At 40.1% G+C, this 18,369-nt stretch overlaps 1 protein-coding gene across 6 annotated transcripts in view; it reads right to left on the reverse strand.

Annotated features, from left to right (window-relative positions):
* Positions 1–14,746, reverse strand: part of NFASC (neurofascin) — a 252,192-nt gene extending 237,446 nt beyond the window's left edge. For 3 of the 6 annotated variants that reach the window (XM_051998549.1, XM_051998552.1, XM_051998551.1), the window contains exon 1: positions 14,566–14,744. In XM_051998549.1, coding sequence (XP_051854509.1) covers positions 14,566–14,690 — 125 coding nt within the window. In that variant the 5' untranslated portion in view covers positions 14,691–14,744. Of the gene's footprint in view, positions 1–14,565 lie in introns of all 6 variants that reach the window. The other 3 variants (XM_051998553.1, XM_051998554.1, XM_051998548.1) reach the window with 3 other exon arrangements.
* Positions 14,747–18,369: the final 3,623 nt, after the last annotated feature.

The raw sequence follows: 18,369 nt of genomic DNA on the forward strand, positions 1-18,369 counted from the left end.
AAAGGACTGCTTGCCATCTGAGGGAGGGGAAAAATCAGAACAGAAGTGAGTGCAAGGGATAATGCTGTAAAAAAATTACCCTGGCATGGGTTCTCTCAATAAAAAGTTATTTTTAAAAAATTAATAAGCATTTATTAAGTGCTTACTATGTGCTAAGCACTAAAGATACAAAGACAAAAGTAAAACTATTTCTACCCACAAAGGAACTTGAATTCTCATGTGGAGGCCTTCTGCAGAAACTAGGAGCTTAACTACTTGGCTTATACCTCAAAAAGATACTAAAGAAGGGAAAGGGACCTGTATGTGCCAAAATGTTTGTGGCAGCCCTGTTTGTAGTGGCTAGAAACTGGGAAATGAATGGATGCCCATCAATTGGAGAATGGCTGGGTAAATTGTGGTATATGAATGTTATGGAATATTATTGTTCTGTAAGGAATGACCAGCAGGATGAATACAGAGAGGCTTGGAGAGACTTACATGAACTGATGCTAAGTGAAATGAGCAGAACCAGGAGATCATTATACACTTCAACAACGATACTGTATGAGGATGTATTCTGATGAAAGTGGATTTCTTTGACAAAGAGACCTAACTGAGTTTCAATGAATAAATGATGGACAGAAGCAGCTACACCCAGAGAAAGAACACTGGGAAACGAATATGAACTATTTGCATTTTTGATTTTCTTCCTGGGTTATTTTTACCTTCTGAATCCAATTCTCCCTGTGCAACAAGAGAACTGTTCGGTTCTGCAAACATTGTATCTAGGATATACTGCAACATATCTAACATATATAGGACTGCTTGCCATCTAGGGGAGGGGGTGGAGGAAGGGAGGGGAAAAATCAAAACAGAAGCAAGTGCAAGGGATAATGTTGTAAAAAATTACCCTGGCATGGATTCTGTCAATATAAAGTTATTATTAAATAAAATAAAATTAAAACTAAAAAAAAAAAAGAAAGAAACTAGGAGCATAGTATATTTGAACAGAGAGCCTTCAGGTTTTTCTCTACATTCCTAGATATAAATATACAGTATTAAAGTGAACATATATGTTCATATATGTGTATATACACATAAAAGATAAATACAAGATAGATTTTGAAGGGATACCACAAGTAAAGAAAAGTTACTTAAACTATTCATATCCAGCAATCCCACTAATGCTCAAAAAAGATGGGGCACAAAGTAAGCATTTAATAAATGCATTTTGACTGTTAAGAAATATTCATAAAAGTACGAGTTGTGGTATCAAAGAACTAGAAACAAAATGGATAGATATCAATTTGGGAAATGGCTAAAAAAAGATGGTGAATATAACTGAATATTATTGTGCAGTAAAAAAATTTATGCATATGAAGCTTTAGGGGGAAAGGAGATCTGTGTGAACTGCTGCAAACTACAATAAGAACAAAAAGAACAATACGCCAAGTATCCATAAGAACATAAATAAAAAGAACACAAAAATGAAACTGAACACTAAGTAGTAGAAAAACAGTAATGATCATTAAGAAGACATTAAAATATATTTGCCTCTTTTCAACAGAGAAGCAAGAAGGAAGACTATTGCATGAGTATCATATATAGTCATCATATTTGATGTTGTTATATGTATGTCTGTATATGTAACTATTTTTCTTTGTTTCAAGGATTCAGTTATCCTTCAGAAAGATGAGTATTTGGGGAAGCAACTATGGTGTAAAACAAAAGTCATCAATAAAACTTAAGAAAAAAAAAAGAAACCCAAAGAAAAAAGAAAGAAACTGATAGAAAGATGATGGAGAGAAAGAAATCAAAATCAGACAATAAGCTCAGCCATAGGGCTCCAGATGAACTCCTGTCATAATTTCTCTCTCAAACTATGGTAGAATTTATCTTTACAACAGCAAATTCTCCCCCAGGTCTAAAGACATAATCTTTCAAAAAGTTTAGGTCACTGGAAAATCATACACTGCAGATAAGTATTCCCAGATCTCTCTCTCTCTCTCTCTCTCTCTCTCTCTCTCTCTCTCTCTCTCTCTCTCTCTCTCTCTCTCTCTCTCTCTCGTCTCTCTATCCCTCTGTGTGTGTGTGTCTCTCATACTCACAGAAAGAGGAGAGACAGAGAGATAGAGACAAAGACACGGAGATAGAGACACAGAGAGAGATACTGCCTCTTTACCTTTTAATGGACATAATCTAAAGTTCACTACTTAGCTAGTATACGTCAGGTCAGGAAAGCTATAGAATTAAAAACAGATTCACAGTCCATGACTGTACCAAATAATAAGAATCAGGCTGTTCTCACAAGTCAGAATACTCGAAGGAAAAATATACTTGAAATTTCAACCCAAATCTAGGTTCCCTGCCACAAATAAAATCTAAGCTGACACCAGCACCTGGACTTTATATTTGTTTGGCCTCCTTGTACGTTTACCCATCGATCTCATTTGTCCTCACAACATCACCATGAAGTACAAAAGAAGGGATAGAGATGATTCCTTCTCAAGTGAGGAAGTTGAGTTCTATAGTCTTTGCCCTGATCATAGGACAAGTGAGGATGCATCTTGCATGGAACTCTATACATATAATAGTCATATATGCTTATTCTGAGTAGCAACATACCTTTCTTATTACGAGTAGCAACATACCATAGCAACTAAATTACTGGACAGTGTCTTTACAGAATTTTTTTCTTCCACATTTAAGAGAAACAAAAAGTCTAAAATCTTCAGGGGAATAATAGAAGCAAAGCAATAATGAAAAAGACATAGCATTACCTCACCTCAAGCTATATAATCAAGCAACGATCTTCAAAACTACTTGGTATGGATTTTAAAAAATATAAAAGTAAATCAATGGAACATACTGATAAGACAGATGGAGATGCAACTGAATATAGTAGCCCAGCATTTGATAAACTCAAGTTCATAAGCTACTGGGGGAAAGAGTTCCCTATTTGATGAAAACTGATGGGGGAAAATTCTGGCAATTTGGGGCAGAAATTAGGTTTAGACTAGTATCTCATACCAGGCATCACAACATAGTAGATATAGTAGAACATCCTGGGCTGAAATCTGGCTTCTGATACTTGTGCTTTTTATTTGACCTTCACTAGGTCACTTAGGCTCTCTGATCCTCAGTGTCCACATCTATAAAGGAGGAGGGTATACTTTCTAGTTCAAAATAAAGTTTATGGAGCTATGATGGGAGATGAAGATGTCTTCTCATATATGTATCATTGTCAACATGTAAAGGGTGATAGGAATGAAGATTTTTAAGTTGGTCCAAGTGCTGACTCTAACAGAGGTTAACTGTATAGCCAGAGGCAAGTTATTTCAGTACTAAAAGTACCTCTCTAGGACTAAAAGTTGTGGGGAAATAGTTATTCTGCATTGTATTGGAGGAGAGTGCTTCCATACCAGAAGTACCCTCAAGCCAATGAAATTAAAAGTCCAGACCTCCCCCAAATTATTATTATTTCTGTAAGTTAAAAATATTATTGGATGACTTCAAAGGTCCTATTCTTGGTCTAAATTCTATGATCCTATAATAATTGTAACAGTAAAATATTTATAACAGTAATTTTGAAATCCTCAACTTCTGTTTCAGGTAAACTAGATGGAAAAAAAGTTGGGGGCTCTACAGTAAAGACAAAAAGAAGAAGTAGTAGGAGAGGAAAAAATCAGAATCCCTTTTCTACCAGAGATGGGCTAGTGGCAGAAGTACAGTGATGAAAGAGGCTGCTTACCAGTAGCTCTGTAGTTCAGATCTTATAAAAAGAAATTGAGTCAAAGAAAAAATGCTTCAAATGGAATATCATTGTGCTAGAAGGAATTAATATGAAAAATAAAGAGAAATGCTGAAAGATTGAAAGGGAAGTAAGGAAAAAACAAACAGGGAAACATCAGACAATGCTATACCAACACTCAGTGAAAACAATAACATTGAATCTGAGTGCTATGAAATTGTGACTAAGATAAAAGAAGTCACTCCCTTTGTCTCTTTGCAGAGGTAAGGGTCTACAGGTGTGGCATATTGAACAAAGACAAGATGTTGGACTTTGTTGATGTGCTTATTAGTGATGCTGAATTGTGTTTTTCTCTTTTCTTTTTATTCAAGATGATGATGGATAAAAATGATATTGATTTTTTAAAAAGAATGTCCCTGTTAGTTCTACAACTAAGATGCATCTATGAAACCCTGTACCCTTCCTGCCTGGGGTCATTTCTAAACAACTTAATATATTTTTTAAAAATTTAATTGAGTTGGAACTAGGACCATCTTTGTTACCAGACTCCCTCAGGACTTTCATGAGTACACACTGAGTGAAAGAAAGGCATGAAAACTATTGACTTCAGATCTGGGAATTCCCACAGACTGTTCCAAGAAATTTAAGATTGAAGGAAAATGCAGCCCTGGAGTCAAGACTTGAGTTCAAATCTAGCCTCAGATACTTGACACTTAGTAGCTGTGTGATCTTTGCAAGTCACTTAACTAGGATTCACACAGACACACAAACACACAACTAAAGAAAACTAGCTAGTGTTAGCAAGGAACAGTGTTTGTACTTAAACTAGGAACTCACCTTGGAGAAGGCTCTGAGGATTACTCTTTCTCATCTTGGCCATTTTAGTAACCACTAATGCCAAAAGCAAGATTCCTCTTTAGGAAACCACAGATATGGATTTGGAAGGGGCATTGGATCCAACATATTCATCTTACAGATGAGGCCATTGAGACCCAGGGAAATTAAGTGTAGGGAGGTAGGATTAAAACCCCACATTTTCTTGCATCCAAGTCCAGTGCTCCTGGCACCTCTCTTTGAGGATCACTGTGTAAAGTACAGTAGGAATTCAGAGTTATGGTTCTAGAGTCAAAGGACATAGGTTCAAGTTCTATCTCAGTCATTTACTCCCAATGCATCCTGGATGCATTGATCCTTCTCATTCTCAGTTTCTTCTTCTGCAAAATAAGATGGCTAGACTAGATGACTTCTGAACTCTAAATCTATGATCTTACACGTGTTTCCTAAACTTGGTCTACACTAACTGACCTGTCAATCAGTTGGTCAATAAGCATTTATTAAACACTTATTGTATATTAATTTTTGTACTTAGCCCTGGGGATACAAAGAAAGGCAAAAACAGTCCCTCAAGGAATTCAAATTCTAACAACAGTATGAAGACAACATGATATATTCAGAATACCTCCAGAGTAGATGCAAGGCAATCTTAGAGGCAATGTTGGGGATTAAGGGGGAGGGGAGACAAAAAAAGCTTTACAATCCATGACTTCATTAATATCATTTCCCTTTCCAAAAATATTTCCCTACTTCTTTCTTAATGGATGTCAAGTCCCACCTTCTACAGAAAGCCTCCCCCACCCACTTCAGATCACAATGTCCCTTCTGTTCCCTTTATTTTTATAGTAAAAGACCTTAGCTGAAAAAGGCCAAAGTCTCCCACTGCATCTGGGGCCATCTCCAGTCATCCCAATCCGTATCTTACCACTAGATCCAGCCACAAGGCTCCAGAGGAGACAGTGAGGTTGGTGATTTTTCACTGCTCTCCCTCACTTAAATCTGATTCTAGCATCACTTCCCTGATGTCATGATCCCTCTTCGAGAATGAAAGGCAAGCAACAATTACTCTCTATACCATTTTTGGGTACTTAAGTTTTATATTGCTTTATATTACTATTATGCTTTATGTTCCTATATTTTTTCCCCACTGAAAATGACACTGTCATTCCTCCCCCAGCAGCTAGAACTTTATCCACAGTAGGTACTCAATAAATATTTGTTGGTAGTGGTAAGGATAACTGAAAACAAGTTTGCTTAGAAGGCCCACCATGGTCCTTCCTCTTCATCACCAGAGAGCTGGTCTGGGAATAAGACATAAAACAGAGGTGGAAGATCTAGAACATGAGGCTAGATGGGATCATGTACAAGATAGACACCAATCTGAAGAAAGATATTAAACCTCGGTTCAACACAGGGCCAGGATCCTCTTTTCCCAGGAGACAAATCAGCTAGCCCAGAAACTCTGGCAGCTTGGCCCTGATGGGGTTGGAGGGAACTGGGGGAGAAAGAGGGAGGGCGCCTGTTTATCTCTTTAGCTCTGTTTATTGTGATCCTGGTAAGAGGTTCTGAGGACCTCCAAGCCCCTCTCTAATTAAATTCATTAGAACAGATTGGGGCTTTCTTTCCAGGATCTGGAAAAATCAACAACACAATTAGCATCATAATGATAAAGAGAGGGGCTGCCAGGGTGGCTGTGGGGAGGGGCGGATTCAGGGAGGGGCAGCGGAAGAGAAGTAAAAAGGAGCAGGTGAAGGAAGAGGAGACAGATGCTAAAGCAGCTGCTTCCTGAAGGAGGGGATTGGGGGAGGGAATGATGTCACCAGGACCCTTACTATAATATCCCAGGGCACTTTTATCTTCTTTTTTTGAATGAAAGAGAAGAAAAGAGAAATAAGGATTATCATGGAATACAATGTGTAGAATGGAATAGGGGATAGAAAATATTTTTAAATCATAGAACTATTTTAGGTCAGAGGTTTCTAACTTTAGATCTAGGACAGATTTCAAGAATTCCATAAACTGGGATGGGAAAACAAAAAACAAAGAAAAATACTACATCTTTATTTTCATTAATTTTTAACTGAAATTTAGCATTTCATTCAATCATTTTAAATTTTAAATAAATTTAAATTGAATTTTAAAATCAATCAAATTAAACCATTTTAAGCCATTAATCTGGCTTAATCAGACTGCCCAATGCCTCATGACATATTTGGACTATGCTTTTTGGAAAATATGATTTCCTCCCTCAGATCTCTGAGAAGTGGCCACCCACTTGCTTGAAAATTTTCGATGACAAAGAAATCATTACTTACAAAGAAATCATTACTGTTTTTATTGTACAAAAGGAAAGCCTGAAACTCATACAGAGTCAGGAACTTTCCTAAGATCCATCAAAGGTGGAAATGATTTAATTAGAGATAAAATACGAATGTAGCCTCCAAGACCTAGAATAAAGTTCTTTCCCTGTATGCCACAGTGAATAGGAAAAATTGGGAGAAGGAATATGGTGATATGGAGTGAAACAGAATCATAAGTTAGACTACTTCTTTTCAATAAGTCACAAAACCACCCCAATAAGTGGAGACCTGGCTAACCAATCACACTTTGGGTGAAAAAAGAACTTGGAGAGTTTGCTGACTTCAGATTCAGCATGAGCCAACAGTGTGGCTTGACTGGAAAGCAAACAAACAAACAAAAAAAGTGAATACAATATTGGGTTACATTATAGGGAATGTAATCCTTGGATCCCGGGAAGTGGTGGGTTGATCCCTCTGTTCTCTGTTCTCAGAACATTCAAAATACTGTATATCATTATTAGGAGGGGTAACCTCCTAAACCTTTTATAAGGGTTTCAACCTTTCATGAGAAGGGAAATTAAGCCCAAAGGTGGGTAACTAGGATTGTGATAGATAGGTCAAAATAAGAATTGAGGATGTTGAATTATACTAAAGGAAGACTTTTTAGGTGGGGGAAAGAGTTAGTAGGATAAGAGCAATGCTTTCAAATAGCCAAAGTGGTTTCATGTGCAAGATGAATATTCTGTGTAGCTCAAGAGGAATTGAGACCAGATTTTTGGCTCAATATACAGAAGATCTAACAATGAGAATTGTCAAACAATTAAATAAACTGCTTTATGTGGTAGTGATCTCCTTGTAACCGTTAATATTTGAAGAGATAGGACTATATGGCCATCCATCAGTGATATTGTAGAAAAAATGCCTGCATTTGGTGTGAGATTGGACTAACTCCTAAGATCTCTTTCAAAGCTGAGATCCTATATTCAAAGATTTTTTTCTTTCTCATCTCTAGACCTAGCTTCAGAGTGTTTGCCTTTACTAGGAATGCCCTCCTCTCTACCGGTATAAATGCTACCCACCATCGTCCCAACTCCTCCATGAAGCCTTCTCTTTACATTTCCTAAAACTCTAATAACCCTTGTAGGCAGTTCCTCCCAATTCAGCATTCCATTCTTTTCTGTTCTCTGTGGTCTCTTGTTTCAGAAAGGTCAAGGGCCTTCTTCATTCAGGTACCCTTCAGGAAAATGTTTCAATGCATCTTCTCCAATTAGATTATAACTCGGATCAAGGGGACTAATTTTGTATCCCCACATGGAGGGACACTTAGAATTCACTCCATAATAAAAGCAAGCATTTAAATAGCATGTTAAGATTTGCAAAATTTAGATTTTCTCATTTTATCTTCATAATCCTGTGGGATATTTTCTATTATTATCACCATTTCACAGATGAGGAAACTGAGGATAAAAAAAGTTAAATAACTTGTGCAGGGTCACAGAGCTAATAAGTACCAGAGGCTGGATTTGAACTCATCTGACTCTAAATTCACTCTATTCAGTCAGTACATATGCATATTTTACATCATAGCCAAAGTCAATTATTCTAATTCCCACATTCCTGTCCTATTCACAGCTTTCCCCAGACCTAGAAAGAACTCCCCCACCCCAATTCTCTCTATCTACTGAAGTCTTTCCATTCTGTCAAGGTCCAATTCAGTTAGTACTTCTTCCATGACACCTTCCCTAGATCCCTTTTTACTCACTGCCAGGTGAAAGAAAGTATGCTCTTTCTTTACATTTTCCATAGTACTCTGTGTGGATTGCTCCTTTATCTTTCTATAGCACTTTCTACCAGTTATTCATATATTTATCTTATTTTCTTTTAGATTGTAAGGCCCTAAAGAGCTATATTTGTGAATTCCTGCCATCTAGAATAATTGAATCCTACCAGACTTGACTAAAGGATATTGTACTGAGTCCTTGCTTACTTAGCTAGTCTGACCCTTACACTTTTCCATTTCCCTATTCCTTCAAGCAGAGGCAGGACAGTGTAAAGAAGAGGGCTCTAAAATCCTATCTCCAGTACTTACTAGCTATATGAGCGTGGGTAGATCACCTTGCTGAGCTTCAGGCAACTAAGACCTTTACTAAGTAATAGATGTTCCTTCAAACATATAACCACAGAAAGAGCCAAGATCAGCCTAGAAGGTTCCCAACCAAAACTTGGCCAACGAATGCAGCCATGGAGAAGAACAAAGGATCTAGCATTGTGCCTGCCCAAACACCGGGTTAATAAGCCTCTTATTTTTGCCTCTTTATGTGAACTTCTATAATTTGTTCATCTGTCAGAATTCTGACAGATTCAATCAATCAATATTTATTAAGTGCCTACTATGTACCTCGAGATCATAATACTGAACCATGTGTTCCAAGAGCAAATGACAAAGAGTTTGACATCAAACATCCCTGGCTTGGAGTACGTTTCTATCCACCTGGCCTAGGATCATAGCAAACTCCTACTGTAGCAAGGAAGAGTCCAGTCTATTCAGAGAGCAGAAAGATAGCTTGAACTTAACTTCTCAAAGAATTATGTGAACCATCCACAGAGATGAAATGAGATGGGATGAGATGAAATGTCTACTGGGTTGTTCTCCCAACTCAGTTAGGATAGCTTAGAGCCAGGCACTTAGACCAAGTCTTAACCAGATAAAAAGAGGGAAAGTAACCTATAGCCAACTTTCTGATAATCCATGTTCTTCCCTTTCCAAATGAACCCTGTTCTTCAATTAGGTTTTCTTTGATTGCTCCCACTTAACTATGACTATTATCATTAAACTACATCCTCTAAACATTTATATTGAGAACCAATTCTACATTAATTCTCCATTACATTGTCTAGAAGTGTAGACAGTGGAAAAAGTCAGAAGATATAGATTCAAATCTCAACTCTCTCAGCTTTGCCACATACTTCCAATGTGATCTTGCACCAGTCATTGACCTCTCTGGACCTCAGTTTCCTTATGTTAAAATGAAAAAGCTGAGATAAGAGACTTCTCAGATCCATTTCACCTCTAAACTGATAACCTTTTGTCTCCTGTTTCTTCCTATTCTGCCTCTTTTCTGCAAGAGCTCTGTGAAAACAAAGAATGGTCTTCTCAACCAGACTAGAAGCTTCTTGAGGATGGGAACTGTCTCTCCTTCCTTGAAGTCTCTGTTACAACCAGGGTCTGTGGTCTTAATAAGAAATTCAGAACAGAAAAATGACTGACTGATCCTATGGGCTATTAAAGAGAGAAGGAGGGAGTTAAAGAGGAAATGTGGACCCCTCTGGAGAAGGATACTGAACATATTAATTGTGAAAATTTTGTCCTAAAAACCTACTACTTGAGGAGGTAGCAGATGCTGATGTCCAGAACTGATATATCTAAGAAACTAAGATAGTGCCTGAAAATGACTGCAAGAAGCAGCTGCACTATCCCAATAGTAGAAAACCTAGGCTCCTGCCAAGAAACGTATCCTGGGTTTATGTGTGCTCCCTTAGACAAGCTTACCAATAAAATCTCTGCTTCATCAACCACTGAATGCCTAACCCAAGAATCGGCCAAGCTCAGGGGTCTGGTAGCACCTCAAATTTAACCTGATTACTGCACACACCTCCAACCCACATTTCCAGACAACATCAACCATACCAGAACCTAAGAGGGAGATAGAAGCATTGATTTAATGCCAGAATCTAAGAGGGAGGTGGAAGCATTGATTTACTGGCATCCTAAGTTCCAGTGCCCAACAACGCCTTCAGCTATTCTGTCTAAAGCAAAGGAATCTCGGGAAACTGCTGAATGCAGCTGACAAGATTAAAATGCAATTGGGAAATGTTTAACAAAATAAATAAAAATAAAATACAGCATAGGTAGTGTTAATTTGTCTCACAGGGATATGTTTTTATTTCAGTTTGCCCCTACTGCCTAAAGGTAGGGAATAAACAATGAATCTGTACCTCCCTCCCCCAACAGAATGGGATCTGGCTAACTCACCCATTCTTTATTTTCTAAGCATCTTTTTATTCCACAGGACAGAGTTCTCTGCTTCCCACCCATCTCTTTTATGTTATTCAAAGTTATAAACTATAGGAACTCCAATTCTAAGACAGAAGCTATATACTCCATATGTCAGCAAAACTTCAAGCTAAACTCAGTGCAGCCTACCCCCGCAAAAATAAACTAATTTGTGAAGCTGACAAAACAAGGTTCTCTTTCTGTGTCCTGACTTCTCAGTGGGTTTGGAGAGCAGTCTCTGAGCACTAAAGGAGATGGGTCAATGACATAAGTAAGGAAGCTGGGACTCAGGACAGATGATGACAGGTTACACAATAAAATTTCAATTAAATGGAACTGAAATATTTAATCATTTCACCATCAGAATCATGACAATCAACCAGACCAAGTAAGCAAGCCACTTAACCATTCTATAGGATTTGGTTTCCTCATAAGTAAAATTAGAGGGCTGAAACAAATGATCTGATGATTGTTTAGTTCCTGGGATTGTTGTCCTCATTATCTCCCCAGCGAGTCATTCTGTTTTTGGATAACTCAGATGGTTAGTAAACTTTTTGCCAAATTGAATGGGAATTCTTCATGATTTGTAAGCTACAAAAACTTTCAGTTTCTAAGAGGAAGCGGAGCCACTTGTTGGAGACACTATCAAAGAAATTCATGCTTTGGGTCTTTGCAGAACTAAATAAATTTAAAGATCTCTGCCAGTTTTGAGATTCTGCATTCAGGAAAATTCCTCATTTCTCTATCTATACAAAGCAGGAGGCAGTCAGCCCTCCCTACTCCTCCACCAGACATAAAGGGAGACTTCCTAAGTTTGAGGAGTTCAGCTATTTCAGTCTAATACAGGTGAGCTGTACATAGAGAGTTGTGGGTTTGCAGTTTGCTCTCATAGGACCCGGGATTTAAAACTGGGAGAAAACTGAGAGGCCATTTAGTTAAACTCCCTCATGCTACAAATATGGAAATAGGGACTCAGAAAAGTTAAGCGTTGCCTCAAAGGTCATGCTAAATCCTCCATTTATAGCCCTAGAATTGTCCAAAAATCTGTTCAAAAGAGGGCAAGCCTAGTTTTTAAGGCCTAAGATTAAGGTCAGGTCCTGTCTCTTTCTCTCCCCTCTTCCCCCCACACCAAGCACCAGTTCTATCCAAAAGGGGTGGGAGTAGAAATGGATGTTAAGAGGCCAGAAGACATAGTCTAAAGAGGGATGCTGGGGAGATCAAAACAAAAAGACATATGAGTCAGACTTCTCATCACCTCTAAAACTCCCTTGGATTCCCTGACTCTGTCCCCATAGAGGCCTTCTATATCATCAGTTGGTCCCTTGACTTTTGTGGGTCTGGAGCTTTATAATTAAAGCAAATAATTCAACTCTTGAGTGTCTGACCACCATCACCCCAAGACCTCAAAATTCCAAATCTTGGTCTCCTCTAAGGTCTTGTTGATACTTTCCCTCCCTCCCCTAATATAGTTATCTAGGACTACAAGAATAGATAAGATATATTTTCTATGTATAGGAAAGACAAGAGGGGATGAAGAAGAGAGAATTATGGTCATTTCTTCCATGGTGAAAGGTTGGGGTCTTTCACCCTCCCTTCAATCTTTCTTTCACACACACACACACACAAACACACACTCACACACACACACACACAATGTACTTCTGGGGAGGCTGTAAAATCTTGTAGTTGATCTTGCCCAAAGTATGGAGATAATATACAGCAAGAGACTGCATATGATGAAAGTCCAAATGATTCAGCACTCTGTCTACTCCCAGCCCTAAGAACCATACAAAGCATCATGGTTCTATTTGGAGTTGGGGAAACAATCCTGTTCCAAAAATCCTAAATACACCAAACCAATTGTGAAACCTTTATACCATCATTTCCAGGTCAGGACTCAGAACCAGAATTCGGTATAATCTACAAAGTCATTATGGTCTTCCTTGCCTCCCAATGCATTCATATATATATATATATATATTCAACTTTATTCCACCACGAAGTCCAACCAGGAAACATAACAGCCTTCTAAGGCAACCAAAGCAGCTGGCATAGAGAGCCTGGAGGCAGGGAAGCATATTCCACATCCTATACCCCAAGGAAGGCACAAGGCACTGGGAAGGGGCTATAGCCAAAAGCTCTAACAAAGCAAACTCAGTCTTCCTCAGTCCAGGCCCAAGAACGGGGAAAAAGAAGGAAGAGAAACTTTAAGGAAGGGATGGAGCAATAGGATAAGAAAATTAAGTGACCGCAATCTGCTTTTGAAGAGAGTGCTGGAGAGAATGGATGAAAATGGTTGGAATCAGCTGAGAGAGTTGAGAGGGTCTTCACTGGGAAAGAATAACATAGATAAGAGAGAGATGGATTAGAAAGGGTAATAGTAGACTGGAATAGAGTATAGAAAGAAATGGGAGAGCGATGTCATAAACAGTGAGGTCAAAGTGGGAGAGAGACAGGACTGTTAAAGGCAGGTCATGGAGAGCTATGAGTGAGAAGACTAGAAGGTGACAGATAGGGCAAGGGGTGAGGCTGGTATAATTGGGGAATAAGATTTAAGAAATGTTTGAGAGGTAAATAGAGGGAGGATTGTGGACTAGAACCTGAGAGGTGAGGTAGCAGGAGAGAGATAAGAAATAGAAGAAGTAATAAAGAAATATATAGAAAAGGATAGGGCAAAAGAAAGGGGTGGGAAGGTGAAGAGCAACGAGTAGAATCAGAAAAAACAGTGGAATCATAGAGGGAGGATTGTGGATTGGAAACTGAAATTGAAAGACAGGAGAGAAATAAAAAATAGAAGTAGTAATAAAGAAATATATAGAGAAGGGTAGAGTTAAAGAAGGAAATGGGAAGGTAAAGAGAACAGAGTGGAATTAGAGAGAACAGTGGAATCATAGAGGGAGGATTGTGGGTTGGGACCTGAGATAGGAGATAGACAGGAGAGAGACAAGGAATAGAAGTAGTAATAAAGAAATGTATAGAGAAGGATAGGGCAAAAGAAGGAGATGGGAAGGTGAAGAGAACAGAGTGGAATCATAGAGAACAGTGGAATCATAGAGGGAGGAGTGTGGATTGGGACCTGAGATAGGAGGTAGAGAGGAGAGAGATAAGGAATAGAAGTAGTAATAAAAAAGAGAGGAGGATAGGGCAAAAGAAGGGGGTGGGAAGGTGAAGAGAACAGTGGAATCAGAGAAAACACCGGAATCATAGAGGGAAGAAGGATGGGAAGGGTGATGGAGATCCAGATAGGAGGGGGATGGGGGGATGGATAGGGAGGAGTATAAGAAGGGGGATGGGGAGGAGAGAAAGAGGGATGGGAGATGGATAGGAAGGAGGATGGAAAGACGAATAGGAAGGGGGATGGGGAGACATCTAAGAAGGGGGATGGGGAGATTATAGGAAGGGGATGAGGAGACAAGATAGGAAGGGGGATGGAAACAGTATAGATGATGGTGAAGAAGGCAGACTTCATAGGGGACGGAAGGATGGGGAAGTGGTCATGTGGGAAGTGCAGACTAACCAGGCTGATGGAGAGGTGGACGACAGCGGGATGGAGGAGGAAGGATGATGGGGAAGAGCTCGGAGGTGGGCTGTCTCTGTCCAGCATTCCATCCCTTACTCCCGCCCCTCCAGGGCCCGAGCTCCCTTACCTCTCCACGTCCAGGGCTTCAAACTCCGGCTCCAGTTCAGGTCCAGGAGCGGTCAGGGTCCTCGGTTGCCGGGGCCACCGCTTGTCCCCTTCTACGCCTGCAGCGCCTCTCGCCGCCAGCCGCATTAGGGCAGAGACCAGCCCGTGCGCGTCCCCGGAGCCCGGCTGGCGCGCTCCCGACAGCCTGCGTGCGCGCCCCCTCCCCCTCCCTCGTCTCTTTCCTTCCTTCTCCTCCTGGGGCACGCGCTGAAGCGGGACCGAACGGAGCAGGAGCGCGCGCACCTCCCGGGGAGGGAAAGGATGCTCCAGGCCTGGCCCTGGCTCTGGCCCCGCCCCTGCCACCTGGGCTACGGCCCTGCCCCCAGCCCAATGGCGGCTCCGGCAGAACGGAGACCCTTGCAAAGCCCGTCCTCCTCCTCTGGACCCCACGGAGCTGCTGTGAATAGAGGCTTAGGGTCACCAGCTGTCCGCCTCTCCCGCCCAGACGGAGCAGGAGGAAATGGACCAGGGTTACGGGAGGAGCTAGAGCAGACCCAAGGAAGAACGCCCCAGGAAAACCCTGTGAAAACGGTGGAAATCTTTAAAAATTCATTCTCTCATTAACAAGTATTTATGGAATACCTACTATACATCGTGCACTTTGCTGAGAGGGAGGGAGCCAGATATAAAGATGAATAAGCGTAAAGGAGAGATTTTAAAAAATGTAAACAGATACAAAACAAATTAGAATATGTCAACTGTGTACCTGGAATTAAAAATGAACATGTGAATGGATGGAAGAACACCTTATGCACACGCATATATGCCATCAAAGTTTTGTTTTGTTTTTAGTTGTTTTCAATCATGTCCAACTCTTTGTGACCTCTTTGGATTTGGGGGGAGCAGAGATACTGGAATGGTTTTCCATTTCCTTCTCCAGCTCATTTTAGAGATATAGATTTAAACCCCTCAAACAGGGTTAAGTGATTCAGAGTCACACAGCTAATAAGTGTCTGAGGCTGGATTTGAACTCCGGAAGATAAAAGGTGTCACCAACTATCATCATGCCTGGTGATCCAGGCTTCTCCAAAGCTGTGCCAGTAACACTCTGACATCTCAGCGAAAAGCTTTCTCATCAAATGAGGGCCCAGTGACGGACTGTCATCTGAAGACAAAGGTCCACGATTCAAATCCTGGCTCTTCCTGTATCCCCCCTCCAAAAACACACATAAGAACACCAGCCTACAGATGATTCCCCTTTCCTCCACCTTGGCCAGTGAGGGATAATGACTCAGTTCAGAACTATCTGCCTTGATCTACGTAGGGATCAATACAGCATAATGCTTACTAGGTGCTGGACAAGATTCTCAAGACCCTGGCCCTGAGATTTGATGGAATGGGAAGCCTACTCTGAAGAGTAGGAAAAGGAAGGATTGGGGAAAGGGAGAGGAGGGAAGAGGACGCGGTTTCAGGCTGAAAAGTGACAAGCAAGAAACTGCAGTGCGGGAAAGAGCTTTAGAGATCATTTAGTCCAATCCTACGATGTGTGGGGAAGCCAAAGCTCACAGAGATCAAGTTGGTTTCCTAAGGTTCCACAGTTTTTATGTTGTTATTGTTGTTTTTCCTGAGGCAATTGAGGTTAAGTGATTTACGCAGGGTGCACAGTTAGGCAGTGTTAATTTGTCTGAGATCAGATTTGAACTCATTTTCCTGACTTCAGGGCTCTATCAACTGCTCCACCTAGCTGCCCCTGATTCCACAGTTTTTAAATGGTAGAATTCAAATTCAAATTTTCTGATTCCAATCAAACGTGCCTAAGTAGTAGTAATTAGATGAGATCAAGGAGTAGAATTGCAAATAATCTATTTTGAAAGTTAGAAGGAACCTGAAAGATAATTAGCTCTGAATCAGAGGTTTCCAGTTTAAATGCCATTTTTGATTCTTACTATCTGTGTAGCCTCCTTCATTTATACCCGACTCTCAGTCTGAATGCCTCCTTACCCAGGGTATGGCCATCCTGGAAATAACTCTGTCCTAAGGCAGGCTGGTGACTTCTTGACTAGTAAAGTCAGTAATTTCCTCCTGATTCCTCCCATATTTGCCTTTTTAGGAAGGACCCCGGCCATCCTACCTCTTGCTCATTTCTGGATTCTGCCTTCTTTGGACTCCTCCTCCTCTTATTCTGATGTGTGGTACTCCCACCTTTCTAGCTTCCTTTTTGTGTTATTCCCCCCCTTTAGAATGTAAGCTCCTTGAAGGTAGGATCTACCTTGTTTGTATTTGTGTCACCAGCACTTAAAATGCTGTCTGGCACAGAGTAAGTGTTTAATAAATATTCTTCCTTTATCTTTCTAAATAAATAAATATATTTCTTTCTAAATGTTTCTTTATCTCTATCATTTTAGTTTTCTATCTTTCTATGTCTTTATCTAACTTTGGCCTCAGTTTCCTCATCTGTAAAATGGGTATGTTCATTTAAATGTATTCTGATATCCCTTATAGATCCGTGACCCTTAAACTATATCTTAGTTAGTCCTTCTATTTGACAGCTGATGAAATTGAGTTCCAAGGTGAAATAACTTGCTCAAGGTCAAGTTATTGGCAAGCACACAGAATTGGGAATTGGGAGACCTGGGTTCAAATCCCAATTCTGCTGTGAACTACCTTTGTGACTTTGAACAAATCACTTCACTTTCTGGTCTTCACTTTCCTTATGTGTTGCCGAAAAGGCACCTATCTGAATGACGTCTTCATATAGGAACACATCACCGCTTTCTTTTTTTTCCTACTTTTCATTCAGTTGATGATTCTGCTTTCTTCTGAATATGGAGTTGAAGCATTTCTCAAATTTTTCCTTATTTTATAAAGTCCATTTGTTTAGTTTCAAAGACTCAATGAAGTCTTTGGTGGGCATCATATAAATACTATCTTGTATATCTTGGTATATATGCAGCCAATGATAGGCATAGCACTTTGTACAGCAAATAATATTTATTGGATGATGCTGTATTTGGGTCCTCTGTCCTCTTTCTACTTCTTATCAGTTCTGATAGGGGATGAGGTTGAATGTAAGGGTGAAGTAGATTGATCCTTCTCCAGGCTGGTCACCAATAATTTCTGCCTAGGGCACCTGGAAGGAATGAAGGTGGGAACTGTGTCATTTTATTTTCTCTTTATCTCTGTTGCTGATCTAAATGCTTGGCACATAGTAGGCACTTAACAAATGTTTTTTGGATGCTGAATGAATGGAATGATGGCTGGCAGAAGAGCAAAGAATGAATTCATGTTTCTCTAAATGAGGTCTCAGTTCTGGAGATGGAATACCTGTGCTCAAAGTGGATCTTTAATGCTTAGCCATGTGACTGTGATTTAATATCTACGAGACTCATTTTCTTCAGCTGTAAGTTAAGGGGATGAATTAGAAGACATTTCAGATCTAAATCTTGAAATTCTGAGAAGATTACACCCAGACAACAGAAGCTAAAATACCTAAATCGAACTGCCCCCTATCTATTAAGAAAAGGAAAGAGATGAGACAGACAGACAGACAGACAGACACAGACATAGAGAGACAGACAGACAGACAGAGAAAGGAGGAGGGGGAAAAAAGGGGAGAGAGAGGGAGGGGGAGAGAGAGGAAGGAGACAGAAAGGGAGGGAGGAAGAAAGAGGAAGGGAGGGAAGGAAGAGAGAGGGAGGGGAAGAAAGGGGGAAAGGGAGAGAAGGAGAGAGAAAGAAAGAGAGGGAGGGAGGAGAAGGAGAGGGGGAGAGAAAGAGAGGGAGAATGAGAGGAAGAAGGAGAGGGAGAGGGAGAAATAGAAGGAGAA

Source organism: Antechinus flavipes, chromosome 4 (genome assembly GCF_016432865.1).
Source record: "Antechinus flavipes isolate AdamAnt ecotype Samford, QLD, Australia chromosome 4, AdamAnt_v2, whole genome shotgun sequence".
Taxonomy (NCBI): domain Eukaryota; kingdom Metazoa; phylum Chordata; class Mammalia; order Dasyuromorphia; family Dasyuridae; genus Antechinus; species Antechinus flavipes.